This window comes from Coturnix japonica, chromosome 3 (assembly GCF_054131305.1).
Source record: "Coturnix japonica strain WE chromosome 3, WE-NBRP24, whole genome shotgun sequence".
Taxonomy (NCBI): domain Eukaryota; kingdom Metazoa; phylum Chordata; class Aves; order Galliformes; family Phasianidae; genus Coturnix; species Coturnix japonica.
In genome coordinates this window covers 45,832,596-45,857,104 of record NC_140665.1, presented here as the reverse complement: position 1 = coordinate 45,857,104, position 24,509 = coordinate 45,832,596, and the positions used below count along the sequence as shown (strand labels likewise).

Sequence of the window (24,509 nt, the reverse complement as noted above, 5' to 3'; positions counted from 1 at the left end):
ACACACACACACAAACACCTTTATATAGATAAACATACATACACACACCTTTATTTGGCTCCTCAAATTTACCTTCTATTTTCAGACAGGCATTCAGCTAAGCTCTCTTGATGAGTATCTTTACGGTTTTATCGTGAACTATTAAAAAAAACAGACACAAAAAAACACACACAAAAAACCCCAAACCTGAAACTCCTACCAGACCCACAATTTCGGGCAAAAGGTTGCACTAGCACCTTCTTGAGACATGCACACAGGTTACTACCAAACTAAATTAGCTGGTTCACATATAGCAACAAAAGCCAGCTGTTTTGAATGTATCTAACCTTTTCTAAACTAGCTTAAGATACCCAGTATTTACTTACACCACAAGTGCATGCAAAGAATTACCATGGATCAGCTAACACTGAAGAATTTATATGACTCAGCCCTTTTTCTTATTTTCTAGGCAGCATGATAAACATAGTACTCCATTCTACATTATTTCAGGAACTACAGCAAGGCATCTCCATAAGAGTTACTACCAGCACTTCCATTGCATAGATGCAGCAAAAATCACAATGCAAAAAGGACCTAAATCTGATCCGTAGCAGTCAGGTTGACAACTGAATTTGGTTAGTTTGGACTGACCAAAAGCAACACTGGGATCGACATGAGTAACATAAAATGGAATCAACTCTCCAGAGAGTTATTTTATTATACATAAAAAGCCCTCTTAAAGACAAAGGTTTCTGAGATCAATTGTGCAGTACCCAGAACAATCCTGGTCTACTCCAGTACTCTTAAATACAATGAGAAAAGAAATAATCTGTATCGTGTGACTCCTACCCAAATAATCTGCAGGTCCTCACTGAGTGAAGTTTGTCTCATGATTTCTAAAAAGTTTTGCTAATCGAGTATAGTAATCATATGTTGCCTGAGGTGATGCTATGAGATAGTCAGACTCAGGAATAGTTCACAGATGTGCCCCCATATTTGTACTTTGATCACTTGTTCTTGCCTCCTAACACACATAGTATATAAATACTTACACATACATGGATATGGGTGGGTATGTTATTCTCAAAGCTAAGGAAGTCTGTGGTTAACAAAGATACTTTGCTTTCTTGGATTCTCAAACTGCTATTATGGACCTAAATTACACTTCAGTCTATTATAATTCTATTGCGTATTTCATTTTATGCTATTTCAAGCCTCTGCTTTTTTGTCTTATACTCACCATTTGGTCAGAATTGTTTCCAATATGAAGGGAACGATTTGTCAAGTCAAATCCTCCAAAGCTGCAGGTTCTCTGCAAAAACAAACCAACAAATGATGGAAACAGTTTTATCACAGTGATTGCTGACTCAAAATATTGCGATTTGGAGAACACCAGTGAAAACACATACATCTGCAAAAATGGAAACAAACAAACAAAGAAACAAAAGGATGGGAGATTACAAATCTAGAATGCTGTTAAAAGCAATTTGAGTCATTTGCCATTTCCAGAGACAGTCCCTTGGCATAAGGTCTGTTGCCACTGAGTCATCTATTGCCTACTCTTGATTTTTAAAAAAGACTTTCTGGTCTGAGGAAATTGTTGATGTTATGCATCAAGTTTTCCAGATTTTTAGCAACTCCATCTCATAATTCTCATCTGCCTTCATAATTTACTTTGCAGTAGCAGGGAAACAGAGAACCACCAATGTTTTAAAGCATTGGATAACCTACCTTCTGGGAATAGCTGTATACACTAAATTTCCACAGAAATACAGGGAAATGGCTGACACACCTGAAGGCTGTGCTATCATTCAACAAGACCTGAACTGGATGAGCTGGGCAGAGAGGAACCTAATGAGGTTTAACAAGAGTATGTGTAGAGTCTTACACCTAAGGAGGAATAACCACATGCATCGGTACAGGTGCATCCAGTAGGATAACCTACTGGAGAGGAGCTCTGTGGAGAAGGACCTGGGGATCCTGGTGGATAACAGGTTGGCCATGAGCTAGCTGTGCGGCCTGGTGGCCAAGAAGGCCAATGGTACCATGAGGTACATTATAAAGAGCGGGGCCAGCAGGCCGAAGGAGGTGATCTTCCTCCTCTGCTCTGCCCTGATGAGGCCACATTTACAATACTGTGTACAGTTTGGGCTCCCAAGTTCAGAAACATGAGGGACCTCCTAGAAGGAATCCAGAGGAGAGCCACAAAGAACATTGAAACCTTGGAGCATCTCCCATATGAGGAAAGGCTGAGTAACCTGGGTCTGCTCAGCCTGGAGGAAAGAAGACCAAGAGGGGATCGGATAAATATATTATAAAGGTGTAGGGTAAGAACTTGGTAAAAGGAGGGAAAAAACAATCCCCACTTATCCATAAGCACTGTGTCCCAGAGATTCAGTAAGCCCTAGTACCAGATTAGGTATTTACAATCACACAGCTAGTGGTATACGGCAGCTCTGCTACTCCTGAGATAAAGTATATCATATTTGCAATGGCACAATCACTTCAATGACTCAGTTTTCACTGAATGCGCTGAAGCACTTTATCATAATCATCCTGCATGAAAAAGGAAATCAGCACTATAATTTTCCTCCTAAGAGCAGAAGGCAACCAAACTCAATACAGTTGCATTTCCACAGCCAAGATCAGACTGTATAACAGATGAGTTTCTACTGAAGCTTTGGTAGTGCTGAAGACCAGCCATTTAGGGGGCTCAGAGGGAATCTAGCTTTTGCCTTGCAGTCCAAAAGGTTGAGTTTTTGGTTATTTTTCTACCCAAAGAACAACAAGATGCACAGTACTCAAACAACTGGCCTCGTCAAAAAGGCAATCCAGGAAAATAAGCACATGGCAATTTATTTGTAGGCTTCAACTCTGGGCTCTAAGAAGTTAAAAGTATTCTCTTAAGAGTTAGATTTGAGACAATCAGGAGGCACAGAATCAGCAACTTGTGAACTGTGAATTCTTAGGGCCTGAACTACTCAAGACAATAACTTCAAAGACACTTTAAATCTCAGCTGAAGACACTCTAAGCATACGATGAGAACTACAAAGGATTGCCCAGTTAGTCTTGTGAGTTTACTTGGGAAGACTCACCACCTGAAAACCACCAGTCTTCAACACTTCCAACAGAAATAAACAAACCTGATCCAAAGTGCCACTTAATAAACAATTAGATCAGTTAGTTCTACTAACATGAACGTTCTTCTTGCTCCATTCAGTACTTATCAACATACACATTAACTACTTTTAAAAGGTTTTTTTTTCCTGGCTTTACATTGAATGTTGTGACCATCACAGCTACTGAGACTCAAAGCCAGCTTCTTCTAAGCCTCACACACACCAAAAAAGTCCCATAATTTGAAACCAACAACAAGTAATAAGACCACTTTTTAAAGCACAACACATTTAGCTGTGAGTAATGTTGTCCTGTAAAGAGTCCATTTTAACTTATCCTATAGCGTACAGTAATCCCAGCTATGACGAAAGGACATCTGCAGCTACTCTGAGCAAACTCATCTGTCAAACCAGCCAAAGCTCCTCCTACAGCAGCCTCACGAGATCAAAACATCTGTTGGTTAAAAGCTTCTGAACACATGTACCACATTAAGGACTCTTATGCTTTCATTATGGACCTTCCCATACATTTAACATCTTCTGCCTTCAGTTCCAGTAACAACCCTGTAAATTATGTATAAACAAAAGGTCTGTGGATGAGGAAAGGGATATTCAATGGAATGGCCATGCAATCCAAAGTATTATATTTTTGGGAGAAAAGAAAAACTGATGCTATTTGAAAATTCCATGCACGTCCAGGTCACTGAAACAAATATAATAAATGAAAAAATGAATGGCAAGGCAAGACAAAGTGACCAGTTCCACTGAATACATAGGCATTGCAGTTTCTGTGAGGTTGCAGCAAACAAACATTATGTGTTTCTAGGAAGGAGTGGCATTAGCTGAAGTTTGCTACCTTTTTGTGGTTTCAGTAAGAAGTGTAATGAAAAGGCATGTAAGAGCAGTGTATCTCCACCATTTATTTCATTTAAATGAGGCTGGAGAAGCAGTTAACAGAGGAACTCCTCAACAACAACAACAAAACTATCCATTTCTTCTCTGATTGTATCTCTGTTAATAAGCAAAAGTAATTGCAGGTGGTTTTTATAATGAAATGACTGTAATTAAGACTACTTTCTAGAACTGAAAAGCTTGTTGCTGGTATCTGTATTTACAAGGACAGCCTTAGAAAGCATTTTTAAACAATGCAGCATCTCTAGCTCATGTAAATATGCTCTTTGGCCTGAGATACCACCTACTTACTGTTCAATCCTCAGAAGGACAAATCAGGCTTCTTTTATCATTGTACTATCATGAAGGAAAAGTCATGTCTTCTGACTATGTCTAAGAAAATAAACACTATCAGAAAAAATACTGAAGAAGTCAACTAATGGCAATGGGTAGGAAAAAAATCCTTAATTTCAGGTCCATAGAGCAAAAAGTGCACCACAAGGATTTGGTCAACTCCCACACATAATTCAAAAGAACAAGGCTGTGACTCTTACACTGAGAATACCTCACACCTGAAGAAATGAAGTAGGCTAAAATAAAATCTGTAGCTCAAGAGGAAAAGCTTTTTTTCTAATGTAATCTTCACTGGAATATCTTGCTTAATGTTATGAGTGAACTGCTGTTTCCACCCACTGAAGTAGGGAATATATCTACACTGTCAACACGGAAAGAGACTTAGTTGTTTCAGCTCTGGAAATCTGGCTGGCCCCAAAGGCAAGTTCCCAGGAAACTCAACATCATGGTGAAGGGAATTGTCAAAGCTAAATCACATAGCCAGGAAGAGCCTTTGGGTCTCTCTGGAGTGCTCAAATCATTTAACTTCCCACTGTATGGTACTACTTCTTTTTTTGCCTCCTTTTGATCCTTTTCCACTCTGCTCTGACGGAAGATAACACCTTCACCTCATGCAAAAAAAGGAGCAACAGTGGCCAGGAAATGAGCAGAAGGGACACTTCTGATGTGGTGATCAGCAACCAGGAGGGTAGTGTCTAGATAATACATAACTCCCTGTCCTTCTACACCTGTGTGTTGACAGAAGCTACAGAGCTGGGTGGGCATTTTTATGAGATATGAGCTGAAAGGGGTAGGGCCAATATGAGACAGTGACAGAGGGCTGGAGAGAAATTGAGCACAATTAACTAAGCATGCCTCAATCCTTTGAAAATTTTGTAACTCTCTCAGTATGCCTTTAAAAGAATGCTGACTTCCAAAGTATTGTAAAAAAACTATATTTATACTGTCTCAAAGCTTTTCATCAGTGATCCCAATTTATGTTCTACGGGATTTAAACAAAAGAAAAGCATTTTGTCATATTTGCTCTCTCTTGCAGACTCAACAAAACTCTTCTCTGATGTGATTATATCAAGCTACTCATGGCAGAAGGGCATATCTTTCCTTATAGCTGAATTCCAGTGCTTCAGCTTTTCTAATGGCAAGGAAAGCAGGAGAAGCACTACATTTTACTTAAAAGTACACAGCAGAAACAGAGTTGACTGCAACCTCACAGAAACTGGAAGACCACCTTCATGTAAACTCTTTGACTCACAGACTTTTGGTGGATTCTCAAGAGAACCCTTTTAGTACAACGATCCACTGTGGCAGCCCACTTCCTCTTGGCCTCCTCATCCTCCTCTAGCAGGCATCTCCTCAGGTCCTGCTTGTCAGCCTTGCTCAGGGTCCTGTCAGTAACGGGACGCACCAGCTGTGAGAGGTTGAGGTGACTGTACAGGCTTCTCTCCACCACATAGGTAATATTGAACTCGCTGACAGAACTGCGCCCTCGTAGCCTTCTGTTTGGGAAGCCACAACCTCCACCCCCTTTCACTTTGTGCCGCAGTAATTGTAGGTCGCAAGTTGTGGCGGATGCTCCTTTCCTAGCAGGGCGCTGGCAAAGAAAAGCTCTGGAACAGGAATAGTTAGTATCCATTTTCTTCAATCGGATCTGCTTCCTTACACTCTGAATCTCCTCCAGGGACACCAGAAGATGGTGCTTGTGCCTGTTGCTGTCATAAAAGCAAATGCTTTCTGTACTTACCCCATGGCTCAGCGAGCCGAGGCTCTTCTTCATCTCCCCATCTGTCAAGGAGCGGCAAACTTTCTGGGTCTTCTCATCTTCTGGGTAAGAAAAAAATGTCCCAAGTTTCTTGGGAGGCTTGATAAGGCCACGGCTATCAGTTTTGCTGAAGGTCTTCACCAGTTTCCGGCTAGCTCCCCAGGTATCAAGACTGCTAGATGAGGGAGAAGTAGTAAGAGAGTCCGAGTCATCCTCTGTCTGCTTCTCGCAGGAACCATCAAAGTAGAATTGCTTCTTGTGAACTCCAGAGTAAAGTGCTGATCTGTCATCCAGTATAGCAGAGTTGTCAAGCGACTGCTCTTCTACGCCTGCAGGGGACAAAAGCAGGACAATACACATCATAGTTCATAATTCTCTGAGACATTTCTCCATAAAATCTTTTTGTTGTTGTTGTTTTCAAGTAAAATACCAACAACCATCCACTTAAAACTGCAGGAAAAAAATTCCCAATACAAGAAGCTCAGAAAGTATTTGCAGCTGGGTAAATCTGAAGGAGAAACGCTCTCTTGTGAAGTGAGAGATGAGATAACAATATGTAGACTACAACATCCTGTAAGTAAAACAATTGTCCTTTTTGAGTTTTTCTCATTTATCTGCTGCTAAGTAAGACCTCAAATGGTCTCAGATATCCTGAAACACTGGAACTGGGGCCTGCTTCTTAAGTTTTTCTCCTGATACCTGTATAAGATGTTTTCTTAAAAATCAGCTTTAATGGAATTACAATAGGTGGGAAGTATATCACAGTAATAAAAAAAAGACAAAAACCACAAGCATCATCCATTTAGGCTGAGTTTTCCAAAATCCAATGCTTTTTCTGTAAAAAGCAGTATCTGTCCCAGAAAGTTTTAGAACTGAGCTTTGGGCTGAAATGAAAAGATCTGGGATTTTGATAGGGGAAAAGGAATCAACCTTAATTAAAACAGAATTTACAGATGTAAAGTAAAAAAGAAAGTAGGTCAAAACTGTGGCTGTTCCAATGACAACTGTGCTCTGCTAATGACAGAAACTCACTGTTTTCACTAAATACATATTTCATAGAAAGGGAAGAAAACTTTTTGAAACACAAGTAGTGAATATGGGAAAACAGCCAGGACTCCTTTCTCAAATAGAGAGAATGGAGAAAATGACCTGAAACTGTGACTCCTTATCACATTTATCATTTAAGAGACATTTTTTCTCTAGTGTTCTCTGCTGTGCAAAATGTTGAGGCAGATACTCAGTGCAGTAACAAGAAGAGAATCAAACAAGAGTACACATCTTGCTCAGTCCTGCTTGATAAATGTTACTGCACTTGTGGGTAAATAACAGAAAGACACACAGAAATAGTAAACTTCCAGTATAACCCAACTTCACCTTCCTCTTTGATGGCTTCTACAATCTTAAAGCAGAGCCAGGCTTGAACCATTTCTAAAATACCAATGATTTACTAAACTCATTCATTCAATAACAGGGGGAAGAATTTAAGACAAAAGAACATTATTTTCCTTGTGTAAGCTTCCCATCTCATCTTCAGTTCTCTCATTGGACAAAACATGTTTGACACTAATTTGCAAAAGCTAAGATGCTATTCTACTAACATAAAACTCAGTGTGACATTGAAGGAATAGTGGATACATCTGGCACAACTTTTACTAGTGAGAATCGTTCTGGGGTGGGTCTGCAGATTGAGGTCTGACTTTAACACCAGTCCACTTTCACTGGACTGTCCAATCTGTTCTTCTTCCTCCACTAATTCTCAATCTGAACAGAAAATTGACATTGTCTTGGGACTGAATATGTGCTGATAAACAACTTTAGTCCACTAAGTAAATATGTTTTTAAACAGCTTGTAAAATATGCATTCTGTGTCAACACTGAAACAGATGTTATCTGGATTAAGTCCATGACACAAAGCCATAATGACACAGATGTAGATGTGATTTGTTTTTAAATGTTATACAAGAACGGTGCCCAAGAAATAGAACCTTCAGTTATTCAGCTTAGTGAGGGAAGACTTAACGCAAAACACACATGGATTCAGATATTGGCAGATTCTACTGACTATCAGACCACCAAAACATACATTTAGTGCGATAAATATTCTACTATTCCTCAACAGTAAAAACATTTGAGAAGGAACCTGGACTAGAATGCCCTTCTTTAAGAACAATGGAAATGTATATGGAATTTTGGCAAAGCCTTTTCTTCTTTGAGAAGGAAATTCTGAGAAGGATTATGAGGAATCTTTCTTCTAGGGAATTTCATGTCAGTTTTCAAACCAAGCTTGCTGTCATGCTTGGACAAAAGCTGCTGAACATCAACAAATTTACTGCAATTATACTGATGTTACGATATCAAAATTGATATCCAACTCTCAAAAATCTGGCCACATAGGGATTTCATGTAACTTCATGCTCATATATTGACTTAAATTATAGCAACAAACAGCTTAAGAAACAATTCAGTCAACCACAGGTAACCTAGAAGGGCAGATGGAAATCCCCAAGTCTGACCACAGTATCATCCATGATATTGCAGAATTCTCTGTCATGTTCAAACAAGAATACAGACCTACATTTAAAAATGTGAGGATGGACAGTATTTAAAAAGCACTTTTAACACACTGTATGAAAACCTGTGTGTGGCTCGACCTTACTGAAAAAACAAACAACAAAACATATCTATTCCTAATTTGTAAAGAGCTACTTACAGGGTTTTCTACTTATGTAGAAGTGATTTATAAGTCATCCATATTGTTATTTAACAGTATTATTTTCTTGATATGGAGACTGACAGGAGACAATGTACAAAACAAACAAACAAACAAACAAAAAAAGCCACAGAGCCAGATAAGATAAAGTCTCTGAGTTATAGATGAATTATGCAGAAAAGCCGATGGTCAAAAGAGAAAAGATGGGCAGGAGATGGAGAAAGAAGGAAGCAGAGTAATATTTTTTTAAATCTTTTTCTTCTTCTTTAGTTAATCCAGTTATTTTTCTGTGAGGAGTATGGGTGGAAAAACTCAGTGGAAAAAAAATTGGAAAGAACTGGGACACGTAACTGAAAGACTGAGGGGAAAAAAGGAAATAAGGAGATGAAATAGAATCGCAAGTAAAGGACTGTGAGAGAAGGAACTGAGAGCAAACCAGTTAACAAGCTGAAGAGAAATCTGGTCAAACTGTAGGAAGGCACCTGCACACCCAGCAGCATCTCAGCTGCCTGCTCCTGCAGCTGCTCCCACTCCTGGGGTCTCTGACTGATTGCTCCCTGCAGCTTTTTCCCAAGGTAGGAAAGGCATCTCTGGTATTCTTTCCTTAGAGCAGGGGGAAAAATGGCCCTGTCTTGTCCAACTCTTCTCATAAAACATGCTTTTGCTTCCCAGATTTATGCCCTCTTCATCTCCCTTATGAGATGATAAAAACCTCATCAGACCAAGATAGCTGCCCACTGCAGAGCCCTAAGGTGGTTGAGCCTTTCAATCCAGCTTGTTACACAATCATTATGCATGGGACAGGTCAGATAGATTATAAAACTGCCAACAGCTTCCTGCCACATACCTGAGAAGATGCATGTGTTCTCCTTAAATACACTAAGAAGGAGATACAACATGGCTCATCTCACTACAAAGCTGAAGGGAGTCATGGCATATGACCCTGGGAATGACACTAACATAGACAAGTACCCACAGTTCCAGTAAGGACTCAAAAAGGGCTTTGCAGAGAGACTACTTTCAGGCTCAGGCTTCTTTATTCTGAGTGCTCACACACAGATACAGGTCATCCAGAGTTAATTTTGCAGCACGGCATTCCCAGGGGCTGAACTCTGTTTCCCATTTCTCCACCCTCCTCCTCCTCCTCCTCCTCCTTCTCCACTCTCTCTTCCACTCCCCCTCTCCCTTGGCAGCATGGCTCATTCAGGAGCCAAACTGCAAGCAGGCTCCTCCTGAATGAGGAGTTAATGTTATGCGAGGCAGCAAGCTATCCCATGAGAACATCCAACAGAGTTTCTGTACTTCTGCCACAGAACGATACCATGCAGTGCAACTGCTCTACCCACCAGCCACTCCCCTCCCCAAACTTGCTAAGTGCTTCACCTGTGTCTCATCCCTACAGCTGTCACACAGGCCTGGGAGATGGGAGTAAAGCAGTGGGTGCTCTGCTTACCTCCCTGAAGTGCCTTCAGGGCAGCTGGCTGTAATCGCTTCTACTCATTCCCTCTACAGTGTGGTGCATGCAACATAAACCAAGTTCTAATCTCTTAATAAAGGGCTCTCCAGAGCTCTGGAAATGCCAGAAGATCAGCAGTAACCACATCCTAGACAGTCACTTTCTTCCTTCTACTGTCTCAAAATGTAATTACATGGGTAATGCATGCATCATAGACAAGCAGCCTTTCCCAGTGTCCCCTCAGAACACTTCCCACCCCTACCCCCTTCTGTTCCCTCTCAACAGAAAAATGTATTCACATATACGAATGTAGTCATATATGTGTCGATTTTACCTTCTGTACTGGGTTTTTTCATTTCTTCCACTCTTATGAGTTTCTTCCTGACTCTGCGAGTAGAATTTACCAGCTTGTGCAATCTCTTAAACTTCACCGACTCCTCTGTTTCATCATCGGATTGTTCTCTTGACTGGCAAAGAAACAAAGGGAATATTAATAAAGTAGCTGTTCCACCGCTTGCTCCTTCAAGTCAAGTTAACCCAGTTCATCTGCTGCGCCGTATCAATGCAGCTCTGTAACTGGTGTTATATTTTCAGCCCAGGTCAGAGAGAAATATTTAAATTACTGAGGGTTTTCATTTTCTCTTTCTCTTTTTCTGAAAGCATGACATACCATTTTGATTTCTAAATCTGTACAACGTAAGATTCTAGGCATTGAAATGCATTCCTGCCCTCGTCTTTCTTCCCATGCATTGTGTAATAACCACTTCCACGTCTTCTCTCAGTACGTTTCAGGCAGGGCTCTTTCCCGGGGCTCTTCTTACCATACCAGTTACTCTCCTGTGGTTTGGGTCAGTCACTGCTCTGTCTGGCATCTCAGAACTTGCAGTTTAAAGCTGGTTATAAACAGCTTCTCCAAACCAAAACTCTGTCATTGGCGACTTCTCTTTTTTCTTCCCTCAGTCTTCCCAGAAAATCAAAACCAGCAGCATAAGAAAGGGACGGGAAGGAAAAGGAAGGAGGAGACCTCATCTGCCTCACTCAAGCTGCTGCAGTTACAAAAAACTCCTTTCCTCCTCCCTGCTCCCTGCGCTCCTCCTGAAGACTCTTGAGGCTGAAATTAGGATGGACACAGCATTCCTCCAACACTGACCAAGGGAAAACTCTGACCTTTTCAGATATACAGTGCAGTCCATATTCCCCAGCATCCCATTTCGTTTTGCATCTGATCCAGTATGCTCAGTTCCAGCTGTTTTCCCTCAAGCATCAAACATTACAGAGACAAAAAAAAATTCTCCCTCTCCAGCAGCAGTGACACAACAAGCTGAAACAATCCACTCCTTGTGAACGAGAAGTCGGCTTCGATTTTTGAGCCAGATTCAGCGCTCGATGTGCTACTTCCTCTGTTTTAATCAGTTCAGAATGCGAGTGGCGGTGGGGGGAAGGGGAGAGGAGGCCAGCAGGATGCTCAGGCTCGGCCAGGATAGCCCTGGCACTGTGCACTGCACATTCCTGTGTGCCGCAGGCTCCAGCTGGAGTGCGGTGCAGATTGCGTACCTCACTTTGTGTTCACCCACGGACCCAGCCAGTCCACTGCATTCCTAATGGCTGCCTCTAAAACCTTAGTGTGACTTCCTGTCAGTGGAGCTATCTGGGTTTCCATGGCATCCTCATCCTTTTTTCTCCTTCTCCTTAATTAAACTTTAAAAGCAGAAAAATCCCCGGCAGATGTGAGCCAAAAAAAAGGGAAGGAAAAAAAAATAAAAAGGCCACTCTCTTGTCTTCTACTACAGGAATGCTGTCTTTATCCAGAGACTGAATAAAAAACAACCTAAATATATAAAATTGCTCTCAGCTTTTCAACTCCACTTAAATATGTGGATGTGGTAATAATGGTGGATGCCACAGGACAGGACACCAATTAGCAGTTGTACACGCACGAGCACATTTTCAAAGGCTCAAACTGTGCCTGAAGGATTCAGAACTGCTCTGAAAGCCTCCCTTGCAGGAACACATTTCACAGAGCCAGCAGATCCATGCCAGAGCAAACGCCAGTCACTTTCTGCAAGGGCACTGCCAACTACAGATTTTCCACAAATTTCCTTATATTCCAAAACAAGAAAGAATACCAAGTGGGCAACATATGGCGGTAGGAATTACCATTCTGCCATCCAAGAGCCTCAGGAATGCATTTATTATGGGTACAAACTGGATAGGTAATTAATAATCTTCCTTCAGGAGAAATAAGGCCATAGAGAGGAGTAACAGACTTGTTTATATCAAGATAAATTAAGCAGCAAGATGAGCATTAATTCAGAGATTATGGCTGGGACAACTTAGTGACACGTCGAACAAGACATACCTCAGACATATTTAGATAAGATGAAGAATGGACTATTGACTGTAATCAAGTTCAGTCAAGACTTCTTAGGCTATTAAGCACATCCCAGCAAGCAATCATCATGCATACTCTGTGCTCCAGGTACATTTATTTTAAATGCAATTACTCTCAGCCATTGCTTTCCTTTATTACTTTGCATCCACCTTCAATCTGTAAGGCTCCTGTAGATAAAAAAACCTCCCTCCAAGGATTTCACTGATGAATAAGAATGCTGTGGCACAGATCGACCAGCCTGAATTCTGTACTACCACCGTCCAAAAAAAGACCAGTCCCCCTCAGCGTCCTCTACAAAGATTCAGTGACAATAACAAAAGCTTTTACAGTATCTAATATTTGCAATCACTACCACCGCAGAGAAAGCAAGTGTCAAAACAGCTCCCATACAATGTAGCAACATCCAATCCAAGTGGGTGGTAGGGTAGATCCCTACCACACTTCAAAATAAATAAAAGTGCACCCTAATGAAGGCCTAGCTGGTATTTCCTGCCATTTCAGGACTCTCAGCACCCTTTGTTCCAGCAGCCAGGGTCCTTTATGTGCACTGACAGACACTTCCTAGCCCTGATGCTCAGCTGGGAGAGCAGAGAACAGCCTGTATTTAAGAACAGGAACCACCGCATAAATAGCCTGACTGAAAACTTAAGTCAGAATCTTTCTCCAGCAGTCTATTTCCTACTGTTATGGGGTAGCAAGTGGCATGGAAAACCTTTTGTAAAGGAAAAGGATGGCACATGGAAAATAGAGTTTAACTTTCCAGCTCAAGCAATGTTTCCTTTCACAGCTAATATCAAGCAGAAAACAGAAATGTAAAACATTCAGGCTTCAATGACATATTTGGAAATTATCAAACTTCAACATTTTGATTCATCCAGCCCACTTTTCCTCTCCAGCTTTCAAGATGACAGGATGGCCTTTTTTGGTTGCTTTTCCTGCCCTCAGATGGGAAAATCAGCCCGGCCGCTGCAACTTGCAGTAGACTTGGCAAGAGATATCAGCGCAGTCTCAGCAGCCGTGCCCCAGCAGGGGGCTGCATCGCCCTTTTCCCTTCTGCCCTGCCACCTTCCAAGTGTTTCAGCACGACACAGCACTATGAAAGGGCAGACGTAACCTGGTACAAAGGGGACGACACATCTGAAGATGGTGAGTCTGTTCTATGCAGGGAGGCCTGCTGAACTTGGGTGCGCAGGACTGTCCCGCCAGCCTCAGCATGGCTGTGGGGCTGATGGAACAGCTAGGGCCTCTCAGCCACCCCACCTTGCCGTGGGCGCAGGCATCTTTGTGTGCTCCAAGGGGAAAACAAGCGGATTTGCAGTACTGTAAATAGGAACAACTTAACTTCCATCTCCTCCGCTCCAAATTTTTCCATCCGAAGACCCATATGGCTCAACTTTTAATTATTTTGGCTAATGCTGTATGTAGTAATTCTGTGGTGAATGCTTAAGTGTTTCATTTCTGGTTTCCATGGCAACATTACATCAGATTGCAGACAGCTGGCTCCACGGTCCTAAACCATAACAAATTGGCCCAAGCCAACAGAGAAAACTGCGCTTGCTTTAAAGAGATAGCGCTGCTGGGGAGCCAGCGCGGCTGGTGGGGCCCCTTGGCAGTGCCGGCCGGGCGGAGCCGCCTTCCCGCTCGCCTTGGAGCAAGTGTCCCCAGCACATCTGCAGTGCTCTCACGGCGCGGAAGGCCGCCAGCTCTCCAAGCTTGGAGCTCTGCTGCACAAGCGCATGCAAGGCCACAGGGAAACGGAGGCTAAATTAACAGCATCTGTAAGCACCCAGGACTGCATGTGGAGGGCGGCAGCCTCCACGTACCACATGGCTGGGAAACCGCAGACAGGCCAAAGCCCATCCCTGCTGCACAGCTCTTCATCACTAACAAAGGCAGATGCAAGTCTGCAAAGAGATTCTCAAGCCTGCAGGAGACTGATTTCCCGTGCTTTCCCTATCACCTCATCTCTTTGGGTCACCCTTCTTACTTGTGCATCTCTAAAGGCTATGCATTGCCTTGAACATAAGATCAGAGTAAAATGCTTTATATCGAGGAGTAAGAAATTAGCATGTTCACTTTGATATTCTCCTCTTGGTGTCCTCTTGCTTTCTGCAGTGTTTTTCTCATTCATTGCTGCCTGCTCTGGAGAGAAGGAGCACGCCTGGCTGTCTAGCTGTAAAACATCCAGCCCCTTTCACACGCCAGAGAAAGAACAACGTATAATCCCAGCTTCTCCCTCTGGACAAGTGCTTTACACATACACACACACAGCCCTAAAGTTTATTAGGGTACTTGGAATTAATTGGCCAAATGTGAACCAGAAGTAGCTAGCTAGCTTTTGGCAGGACTGGGTTGGGAAACACTACAGGGTTACAGCAGTAGCCCTTAAAAAACACAAGATATGCAAAGCCTACCGGCCAGGTCCAAATAGAAACATTTAAGAAACATCAGGACAGTAGACAGTTAAAGCCATCACAACTGATTAAACTGTTTCAGCACCATGAACAAAAACATACATGACTTTTACATGACCTGCATGAAGCCATTTAAAGGAATGTTAAACCTTTAAAACCTACTTTATGTTCCATATTGTCAAGCCCCAAACAGGAATTTCTAGGAGGCTTCGCATCTAAGAAACTGGCAAATGTCTTAATATCCAATTAAGCTCAAACTGCAATTATTTTTAGCTATGAGACAATTCTTGTCCAGCAAAGAAGGGCAAAAATATACATGTAGATTTGTAACATGTCACGTTATTCTCCCCTTACTAACTTACTTAAGAGTTATAAGCCCTGCTTTTAAACGCAAAGGAATTCTGCTGTTCCTTTTAGGAGACGTGGTTACACGTGTCCTTTCTTCTCTCCCTCAAACAGACTTTATATCCGCCAAAAAAAACAACCATTCAAACTTTTTAAAAAGATGCCTGGACAAAGTCAGAGACAGGAAAGTAGGACAGAAAAGAACTTATAAGCCCAAGGAAGGGAAGAGAGAAACTAAGAAAAGCTATGCATGTGGTGCCATGCCTGAGAATAACCACAAAAGCATTTTCTCTTTCTCCCTCTCTGAAACAGAGGGCACATACTCTCCACATCACACTACAAGCTCAGTGACTTACCAGCTTCGGCATTTATAGGCCTAAAGCTCAGTTTCAAGTAATTCTCCAAGTGCTCAAATGCTGTCAGCTTCGTGACCCTGAAATTTAGGATTAGAATCTTCTTGAGTACTGCATTTGCTCAGAATCCTGTGCACAAAATGCCTCTTCTTTGGAGTTACATTATCAGACACCAAACTGGTTCTGATTTCAGCGCTGAGTATGTAAAGAAGAAAAAAAGCGTGATGCTGGACTCAATTAGCTGTTTTCTCCTCACTGATTGATTCCCCCGGTTACTCACGAGCTGCATAACTTGCAAGAAAGGCATAAGTCATCAGCTCTAAGCAAATCTTCTATTCACCACAAGGAAAAAGGGAGTGTTGTACATGGCAAACAATCCCTGTTTTCACTGACGAAGGCTTGCTGACCTCTTGTTGGCCTCCAGTTCCTTAATTACTGTCTATGGAATTTCAGTTAAAGAAAAAAAATACAGAGAATCTCTGCAAAGCCAGGATGATGACTGACCCTCAAACGCGACCACTGGAGTGGAGGCTGTGTCTATCGGAAATATAACTTGAGCCGTTTACCAGGCTCTTTAGATTTTCCCTTTTAAATTCTTTTGATGAAAAGCCCCCCTGACAATTTCCCTTTATAAAGGGCTAATTTGACAGAAAAATAAACCTGCTTTCATGTTTTTTAAATCAGCAAAATTAAATACTTTTTTTTTTCTTCCCCTCAGTTTGCAGTGCTATAAAAAAAGAACATGGCTAAAAATTGGAAAGGCAAATGATGTTTAATTCAGAAATCTCAGACTGGTCTAGAACTAGCCACATTGTGGCTTTCTGAAGGACTGTAGCATGATTTACAACTTCTCCTCCTAGGCTGGGCTCAAACTTCCCTGCCTAAGAAACAGATTCTGAGATGCTCAAGTAAATTACAATCAAGCATACCTAATCCCAGACCCTGGAACAGAATTTGGGCAATTCTTCCTAGAACATAAGAAAACACAGGCCAAAAACTCTGTTAATTAGGAGCAGTGCTATCCAGTGACGGGAAGCACTACCAAAAGCACCCTTTTTAAAACCAAGAAAAGATTCCTCATACTCAGAACAATCCCTCTAACGGCCAGTTAATATGGAATTACACCAGATCAATCACACAGTAAAATTACAGCAAGTCTAAATATCTACCCCCTTTGATGACTGGCTAATTTTAAGAAGCCACCTGGCCAAATATCATTCAATTTTCTCCATCTTTGTACTAACAAATGTTTAGCTTTTCCGTTCTGCAGAAGTCATGTAAGCTAGATTCAGCTGGCATGCTGTAACTGGGTTCTTACCCTTGAATTACTTCAGCCCCAAAACTCCAACGTAAAACCTCTCAGAAAATTCTAAGCTTTGGATAAAACCAGCTGGTGTTCTCCAATTTCAATAACACAGCGGCCCACATCAAGTGAAACATGACAGCAACTTCCTTGAAACATATCCCAGATTCTCTCAAAAGTTCATGGCCGTGAATGAAACTGATCTATGTCTTGGGCTTCCAATTTGAGTTTTTAAAGTTCTGTTTCACTAATAAAGTTTCAAAAACCTTGAATCCTTAGAGAGGCTGTTTATAGAAATGTGTGTGAAATTCTGATGTGATAACCTGCATCATATTCTGAGGTTACAAACAAACAAAAAAAGGACTCCAAAATTTGTATGGAAAGTGCAAGAGGTAAAAAAGATTTTGGCCACTTAACAGAATTAACTGAAGAGCATGAATTGCACAGACTACAAAAAGTCTAAAACACACAGTGTTGGGTCTCCCCCAGTAAAATGAATGAAACGACAAGTCCATGTCTGAGTTTGGTCTGTGGTTACTTACAAGGAAATCAAAGGAGAGTCCAACAGCTACTTTGGTGAAAGATATATTACACGTTAGCTAGTGACGACACTGCTTGCTGAAATTAGTGGGAAGTATTTGTCATAAGTAACAAGAGCAGAAAAATTTAATTCTCCCTGGAGGTCTGTCTTGATATTAGAATAGCTGCTTAGGCAAATTCCTAGATGTTAACTGTTTCCAGGTTTTAGCTAAATAATTTTGCAAAGCACATTGCTGACATTTGCATCTGCAAGCCAGATACATTTCCTCATGGTGAACTGTTTCTCTCACCGATGAGAATAATGAATTTTAACTACATTACAACTGCACTCACGTACTCCTCATCATAGGTGTATGTAGCAGAATGAAGCTCTGTTACATTACTTCATATCTGTTGCATTACAGCATTTCTTTCCAAATCTCTTGCAGAGTCTCCTACCCACGGGAAAGTGAGTGTCTACTACATTTTGTGTTTTGACAAGGGTAAGATGGCCCGGGGAGAATCCCTACTCTTTAATGTAGACTATATTACTAACGAATGGAGCACATCACTGGTCCTGTAACCTTCGAGCATTTCAGAAAACCAGCTGTGGAAGGACAACGCATGAAAGTACAGTGAAATTCACTTCAGAGATTGTTTGGGGGGGGGGGGGGGGGGGACGACACCACCAACAAGAACCCTTTAGCAAAGGGTGCGGTAATTCAAATTACATTATAGTAGTATTTTTGAACAATCAAAACTATTAATGCTACTGTTCTAAATGGGAGAAGTCAACACCAGCAGCAGGGAGGAAGGGGAGGCAAGTGGTAAACGACAGGAGTGCAATTAAAATCTTCTATTGTACCACAAGTAAAGATTATTCAGTCTGGGTCTGCCAAATAGGACAGTGAAACACATGGCTTTTGAGATTCCTAATTCTTGAACTGAGCAAGGCTTTGTTCCAATTTATTAGGCTTGGTTTCTGAAAAGACGGGGGCAGGGAAACCACATTATGGATTACAGCATCTCCTGCTGGCTGATGTTTGCAGTAAGAATGGTCACATGAAAAAGCTGTAAACCATGGTCTTCTATCCTCTATGTAATATGCAGAGAAGTTAGTCTGCTCCCCAGATGCCAAAAGGCATAAAAGACAAAGGTGTCAGAATATGTGTTCAACTAACTTGCCTTCCACCCTCCCAAAATACCTGGCCAAACATTTTAGGGTCAAGTCAAGCACTGGGACTTGTCTACAGGTAGTGAAAACAGAAGTGGTTATGAACACAATTACAGTCACTGCCTGCGCATTAATGCAAGTTCTATTTTCAGTTATGATAGTGTTAAGATTTTTCTTAGAGACTCTACTAGAGGGTAATTATATTCGGTCTTCACATGCAACTCCTGCTGGCAGAGAACAGGGGATATACTTGTACAAAGTTACTGCCAAGTGTTTTGCCATAACCCTGTCCTGACATTATTTAGCACCACCAGCTGAACGGACACATACCTAGCAAAATCCTATTTCATGACAACTTGGCAGAACCTCCATGGTAAGGAATATCTTAAATTAATGTATTACTTCCTCAAATTCTAAAATCTTCTAGAAAAAAAAATTCAGGTCAAATAGGTTAAAAGAAAACCAAAACAACACAACCAACACCATACAATGTTTTCTCAAAACAATGTATAAACACAGCTGCGATCTCCCACTCTGTACTGCACTGATCTAACTTCAAACTTTGTGTTGTGTCCTGGAAACTGCAATGAGGATTTGTTTCTCTCATGAAGGCTTCTGTGTTACTACACCCATGGGAAACCCTGCTGCTGCTAGGCACAGACAGAGATGGGGGAGAAGATCATAACAAAAGACACAGCCATTCTTCTGCTACTAGATTCCTGTGAGAGGCACTGGACACCTCCCAACTGAGATCATTGGAAAATGAGGACAGCTAGTGACTCCCAGGGCAGGTCCCCACGATAGCTGTACAGTGGGGGACTTTTACATTTTGAAGCTGAGTCTTATTATTGGCACTTTCTTCATCATGACTATTAATAGCAGCTGACGATATTACAGAAACTTCAGTATGAATAATAAGTATACCATCCAATCTAATGAAGGACATCAGTGCCTTTCAGGAGATCTTTACACGAATTGGGTCACTAGACTCTTCAGAGCAAGGATGAATGCTCCGCATTCATTCACAGCCATACCCAGTGTCAGCTTCACTTTGCTTCTTCAAAGAGCATACAGGGCCTGGAGGCGGCAACAAGATATCAAGAACCGAAACACAGAAACATCCTCTTCCATCCTTAAGCCTTTCAAGGAATAAGTTGACTTATAAAAACTGGAAGATCCTCTGATAACAGCAAAAACAGGCCTAACAGTGCATAGCTTTCAAAATGCTAGAAGTATCAATGCTGCCACAGTTTCAACACTACTGTTCAAATTACTAACTCTACATCCTACTCTAGTCTCTCCATTCATATCTAACTGCTTCTCAGTATTCACTGACTTCTACATTAGCTCCAAAAAATTAAAATGATGGACTTCTTCAAACTGATTGTAATACAGTCCTATATAATTAGCAAAATAATGCTAACAAACAGCTAAATGATTCAAGAATCCATCAGTCATAAGAATAAAAATCAATTTAAAAATTGTTCTGTTTAGTAAACATCAGCAATCTGCATCACTTAAATACAGCATAACCCTGAGTGATAAGGATTTGCTGTGGTTACACCAGATTTACTCTGTGGCAACTGGTGCTATAAAAGTTATACTGCAATTACTCCTTTTCTTCCTACTCCTGCACTTACCAAACAATACAGCAATAACTTGTGATTCAGAGGAAACTGTGCCAGACTTGGTCTTTTATTAGAGTTGGTTTTGTGCCACAAATTAAGTAGGTGCATAGGTAGTACAATCCTGATTCAACAGCTACAGCATGTCGCCAATTCAAATGAATAAGACCCAAACACCATTCTTGTCCATTATTCTGCTTTTCACAATGGTAGCAGATACAAAACCAACACTGAATTCTCTTTCAGCCCCATTTAAAGATTTGGTGAATAAAAATGTCCTTGGGAAATAACACAAAAAACAGAAACAACAAAAGACTATTTTGGTTTAGCTAGACCTGTCTCTGTGTGGACTTGATTTGCTGCCTTCTCCGACAAGGTGGATCAATAACAGATGGGAAAGAGCAAAAACGTGACTGGAAATTTTCCTGAGCAATGGCCTCACTGTAGGAGACCTGCTCATCTAGTCTCCTGTTTAGGAGAACTGTTGTCACTCACTCCAGCGAAAACAAATAGGATGCTAATTTCCTAATGGTAGGGGTGCCATGCTAGCAGTCCTGGGTGAAGAGGTTTTCAGAGGACAGATGGAAGAGCACTACTGCTTTTCTCTCTTCCACCTGTGGGCTGTACTGTTAAGAGGAAGATTTTTATAATTTTTTATTATTTTTTTTTAAATTTTAATCTCTCTTCTGAGGTTGACATGGCAGCACATAGCGGGGAGTGGGGTTCAGAGGCTCTCACTGTGGCACTCCTCAATTGAAGGCATGTTACACTACCTGGATGCTTGCACTAACGAGCTCTGATCATTATCTGATGATCAAAACTGCAGCACAAAAGACCAGTGAGACCAACAGAACAGTTCAGTCCGAGGATAATTACAACTTTATTAACTCACATCTACAGAAGCTGTCAGCAAAGTTAATTAGTGGTTTGTTTCAGCAACAGCATATGTATGATACACACACTTCTGTCACAATCTTCCTCCTCTGCTTCCCCCCACTCTCATAGTAAGTATGAATGGTACCCATTAACAGTCTTTCAGCAGAGCATGCAGAAAGGATATATATGGGTTTCTCCTAACACTATTTCATCCTCCAAGCAGAGCCCTGGAGATACACCAGCTCTTCCAGGCTTCTGCTTTAGATGGACAGAGTTTCAGAGCCCAGAGGTTATGAAATGTGCTCATATTTTTAAGAAGCATAAAAGACACCTCAGTAAATGGAAAGTGAGTGTTAATTTTCAAAACCTCTTTCCCTCGTCTTTCTTACTACTTAGGACAAACAGGTCCTTATCTAAAATCCAGAATGAGAGTAATTTGTAAGCTTAAACCTGCTTTACATGTCAACAGCTGGCAAAATGCAAGGTAATCCCGTCTTATGGCTACTGAGAGCAGACTTCATTTCAACAGAGATGAAAATAAAAATGCAAAAATCGATTTGTTAAAAATGATGAGGTGTTTCAGACTTGAGACATCTGACTAAGAAGAAAAACAATTTCAACTGCATTTCCACATTAGTAAATTAATAATACACATAACTTCGTTGCAAAGCAAAGGAATTGAAGTAGCAAGGTTGAAAGCTACTGACTGTTCTAAAGTGGCAGAGAGTCAAGTCAACTACTGGCTTGGAAAAGCTTTCATTTGTTTGTTTCTTATGAGAAAACAAACAAGACAAAGAATTAATAGCACAGAAATGACATCAGGCTGCTTCCCTGTGGATGCTGAGATGACCTTTCAATCCTTTCTTCATCTTTAGGATTTAAATTTAAAAGGATATGAAATGTAAGTTTCCATTCGCTTATAATTTAAAAGAGAAGGAGGCGAGAAAAAGAATCTTTAAATCCTAAAAGTCAGTTCGGTATCAGCACCAGCCATATTAGTCATAAGCACATGAAGGTTATACAAGCTAAAAAATGTGGGGATTTTTTTTTCTTTTGTTTTTATAACAGAATTAAAAACAACAATTATATTTGTCCACTAGATGCTATCTCATAGGTGGTTGCTCTAATGCCATGGGCAGGCCTGACTTGAAAGTACAGAGAGAGATCACCTGATGCTCTGTCCCCATTTCTAGATTACCCAAATGCTTAGTAACTACCTTTTTTTTTCTTCTTGGAATGCTGTTAGTGGCAAAGCTAGACCATAAAACATAATGACCCATCCTCACAAGTCCTCCTAAACCTACCAGAGGGTTTCTATGCCTGGGAAGAATGGGGAAAAGAAAGAAAAGCAATTATACTAGAGTTTTGATCTCTCTTAAATACCCAAGGGCTGTTGAACAAGTGAGCAGCAAGTAAAGTAGAAATTATGTTTTTCCCAGTTCCCTCAATCTGCAAGTATCGTGCAATTCATTTTTATCATTGGCGTTCAGAAAATTTTGACAGAATGACCAAGTATGATCACAATGTTCCGCAAAAAAAGTGCCTAGTAACAGCTTGGCCATGAGACATAAAAAACAGAGATCAGAAAAAATGCCAGCAGAATCAGAAAAGTCATTGCCCAAGGAGTTTTAATTCAAACCAGAAACTTCAATTTCAGTGACTCATATTTTAAATTACATTCTGAGGCTAGAAGGCAGTGGGTTATCTAACAGAAGGTTTCTAATATACGGAAAAACATCTTCCCTTCATGGCCTCTATAAAACGAGTATGGCAGTTCCCAGTTTCCAAGTTCATAGAATACAAATCACACAAATGGCATTGAAATTCAACCGATTTGGCAAAGGAAGGGTTTGAGCTTAGAATCATCTCTGAGTCTTTCAAAAGTTGGTCATTTCAGATTAATAGATATGTCCTTTGGCATAACAGCCTGGGTGAACATATGCCCTATCTCTAGATACATCTGATACTTTCCTCTGCTTGGTTTCCTCTCTCTGGCATGTCAATTACAGCCCAGAGTCTTTCACCCCAGTTAACCCTAGTTGCTTTTAGGTCCACTAAGAAAGAAACCAAACTGATATCTGTTCTAAAATGAACTTTCATTTCTGCGCATGAACTGCTCTTCCCGTGAAGGCAAGCAGTTTCACAGCTTCTGTTAAATGCAACCAGGATAAAAAAAACCCAAACAAACAACAAAACAAAACCCAACAAACAGCAGAGGTATTTAGAGCAACAGAATGGAGATCCCTCAAAGAAGTCAGCAGGAAGATAGCACAAATCCTAGCAGAATAGTGGAGAGATGCAACGGAAATCTTGGCTCAAAGAGTAAGAACAGCTTACAGAGATGATTTTAAAGAAAAGGTGCCAAGTTGTCCCATTAGGGAGCAAATACTGAGTCATATTTGGTTCTCAGAGGTATACACAGCTTTTGGTAAATTCAACATAAACATAAACCATTATCAGAAATTTTAAGAGAGAAACTCAGTATCCCTCTGAGATTTTACCTAAGAAATGAGAGTTTAGTGGCTTTTATATTCTAGGTATCCTAGTCAAAGGCCTTAAGAGGGGACAGTCCAGGCTATAAATACCTATGAAAAAAATAATAAGACAGCTTTCACCTGGCTAGACAGCCAGTGCAGAAGAATCAAGATCCTTCCTTCCATATTCTTTGCACATTTCTGAAATAGCAGATCAGAGCAGAAAGCAACATCAGCCCCCTCCATTCCTATCTAACTGAAGATGGGTTTTATTATTATTATTTTTTTTCTTAATACAAATAAGAAAATCTTTCTCCACCACAAAATATTTTAAACATCTCATAAAATGATATAGCATTCCTCTCTCCATTTAGGGAGAAGAATCTAACTCTGCTGCAGTTAGCAGGAAATTCCATTGACAATAAAATAAATAAATCAATCAATGGGCTCAAAAGTCTATGATTCAATTATATGGGTTACAAAGAGCTTGGGCTTGACAGCCGAATGGGTTCTTCTGTAAGATTTATTTGTGAACTTTCAATTAGGGAAATGAAGTGGAATAAATTACTCAGTGAAAATGAAGATATTTAGAAGGAAAAATTAATTAATTCAGTATGGCATGACACAAAGACTGTCTGGTGCCCATAAAACAAGAGAAGCTGCACAGCTCAGAAGCAAAAATAAGGCAGGAAAGCTGAGCCTCACTACATATGGATCTGGCAAGAGCTGCAAACTCTGGGCTAAGAGTTAGCAAAGGCAGAGTTAGAA

At 40.9% G+C, this 24,509-nt stretch overlaps 1 protein-coding gene across 13 annotated transcripts in view; it reads right to left on the bottom strand.

Moving 5' to 3' along the window:
• LOC107311550 (SAM and SH3 domain-containing protein 1) overlaps window positions 1-24,509 on the bottom strand; it is a 482,619-nt gene that overhangs the window by 20,571 nt on the left and 437,539 nt on the right. For 7 of the 13 annotated variants that reach the window (XM_085541464.1, XM_085541466.1, XM_085541465.1 and 4 more), the window contains 3 exons: window positions 10,601-10,733; window positions 6,083-6,429; window positions 1,220-1,291 (listed from right to left, as the gene is read on the bottom strand). In XM_085541464.1, the coding sequence (XP_085397590.1) occupies window positions 1,220-1,291; window positions 6,083-6,429; window positions 10,601-10,733 (552 nt within the window). Of the gene's footprint in view, window positions 1-1,219; window positions 1,292-5,593; window positions 6,430-10,600; window positions 10,734-10,936; window positions 11,838-15,773; window positions 16,049-24,509 lie in introns of those variants that run through there. The other 6 variants (XM_085541462.1, XM_032443944.2, XM_085541472.1 and 3 more) reach the window with 5 other exon arrangements.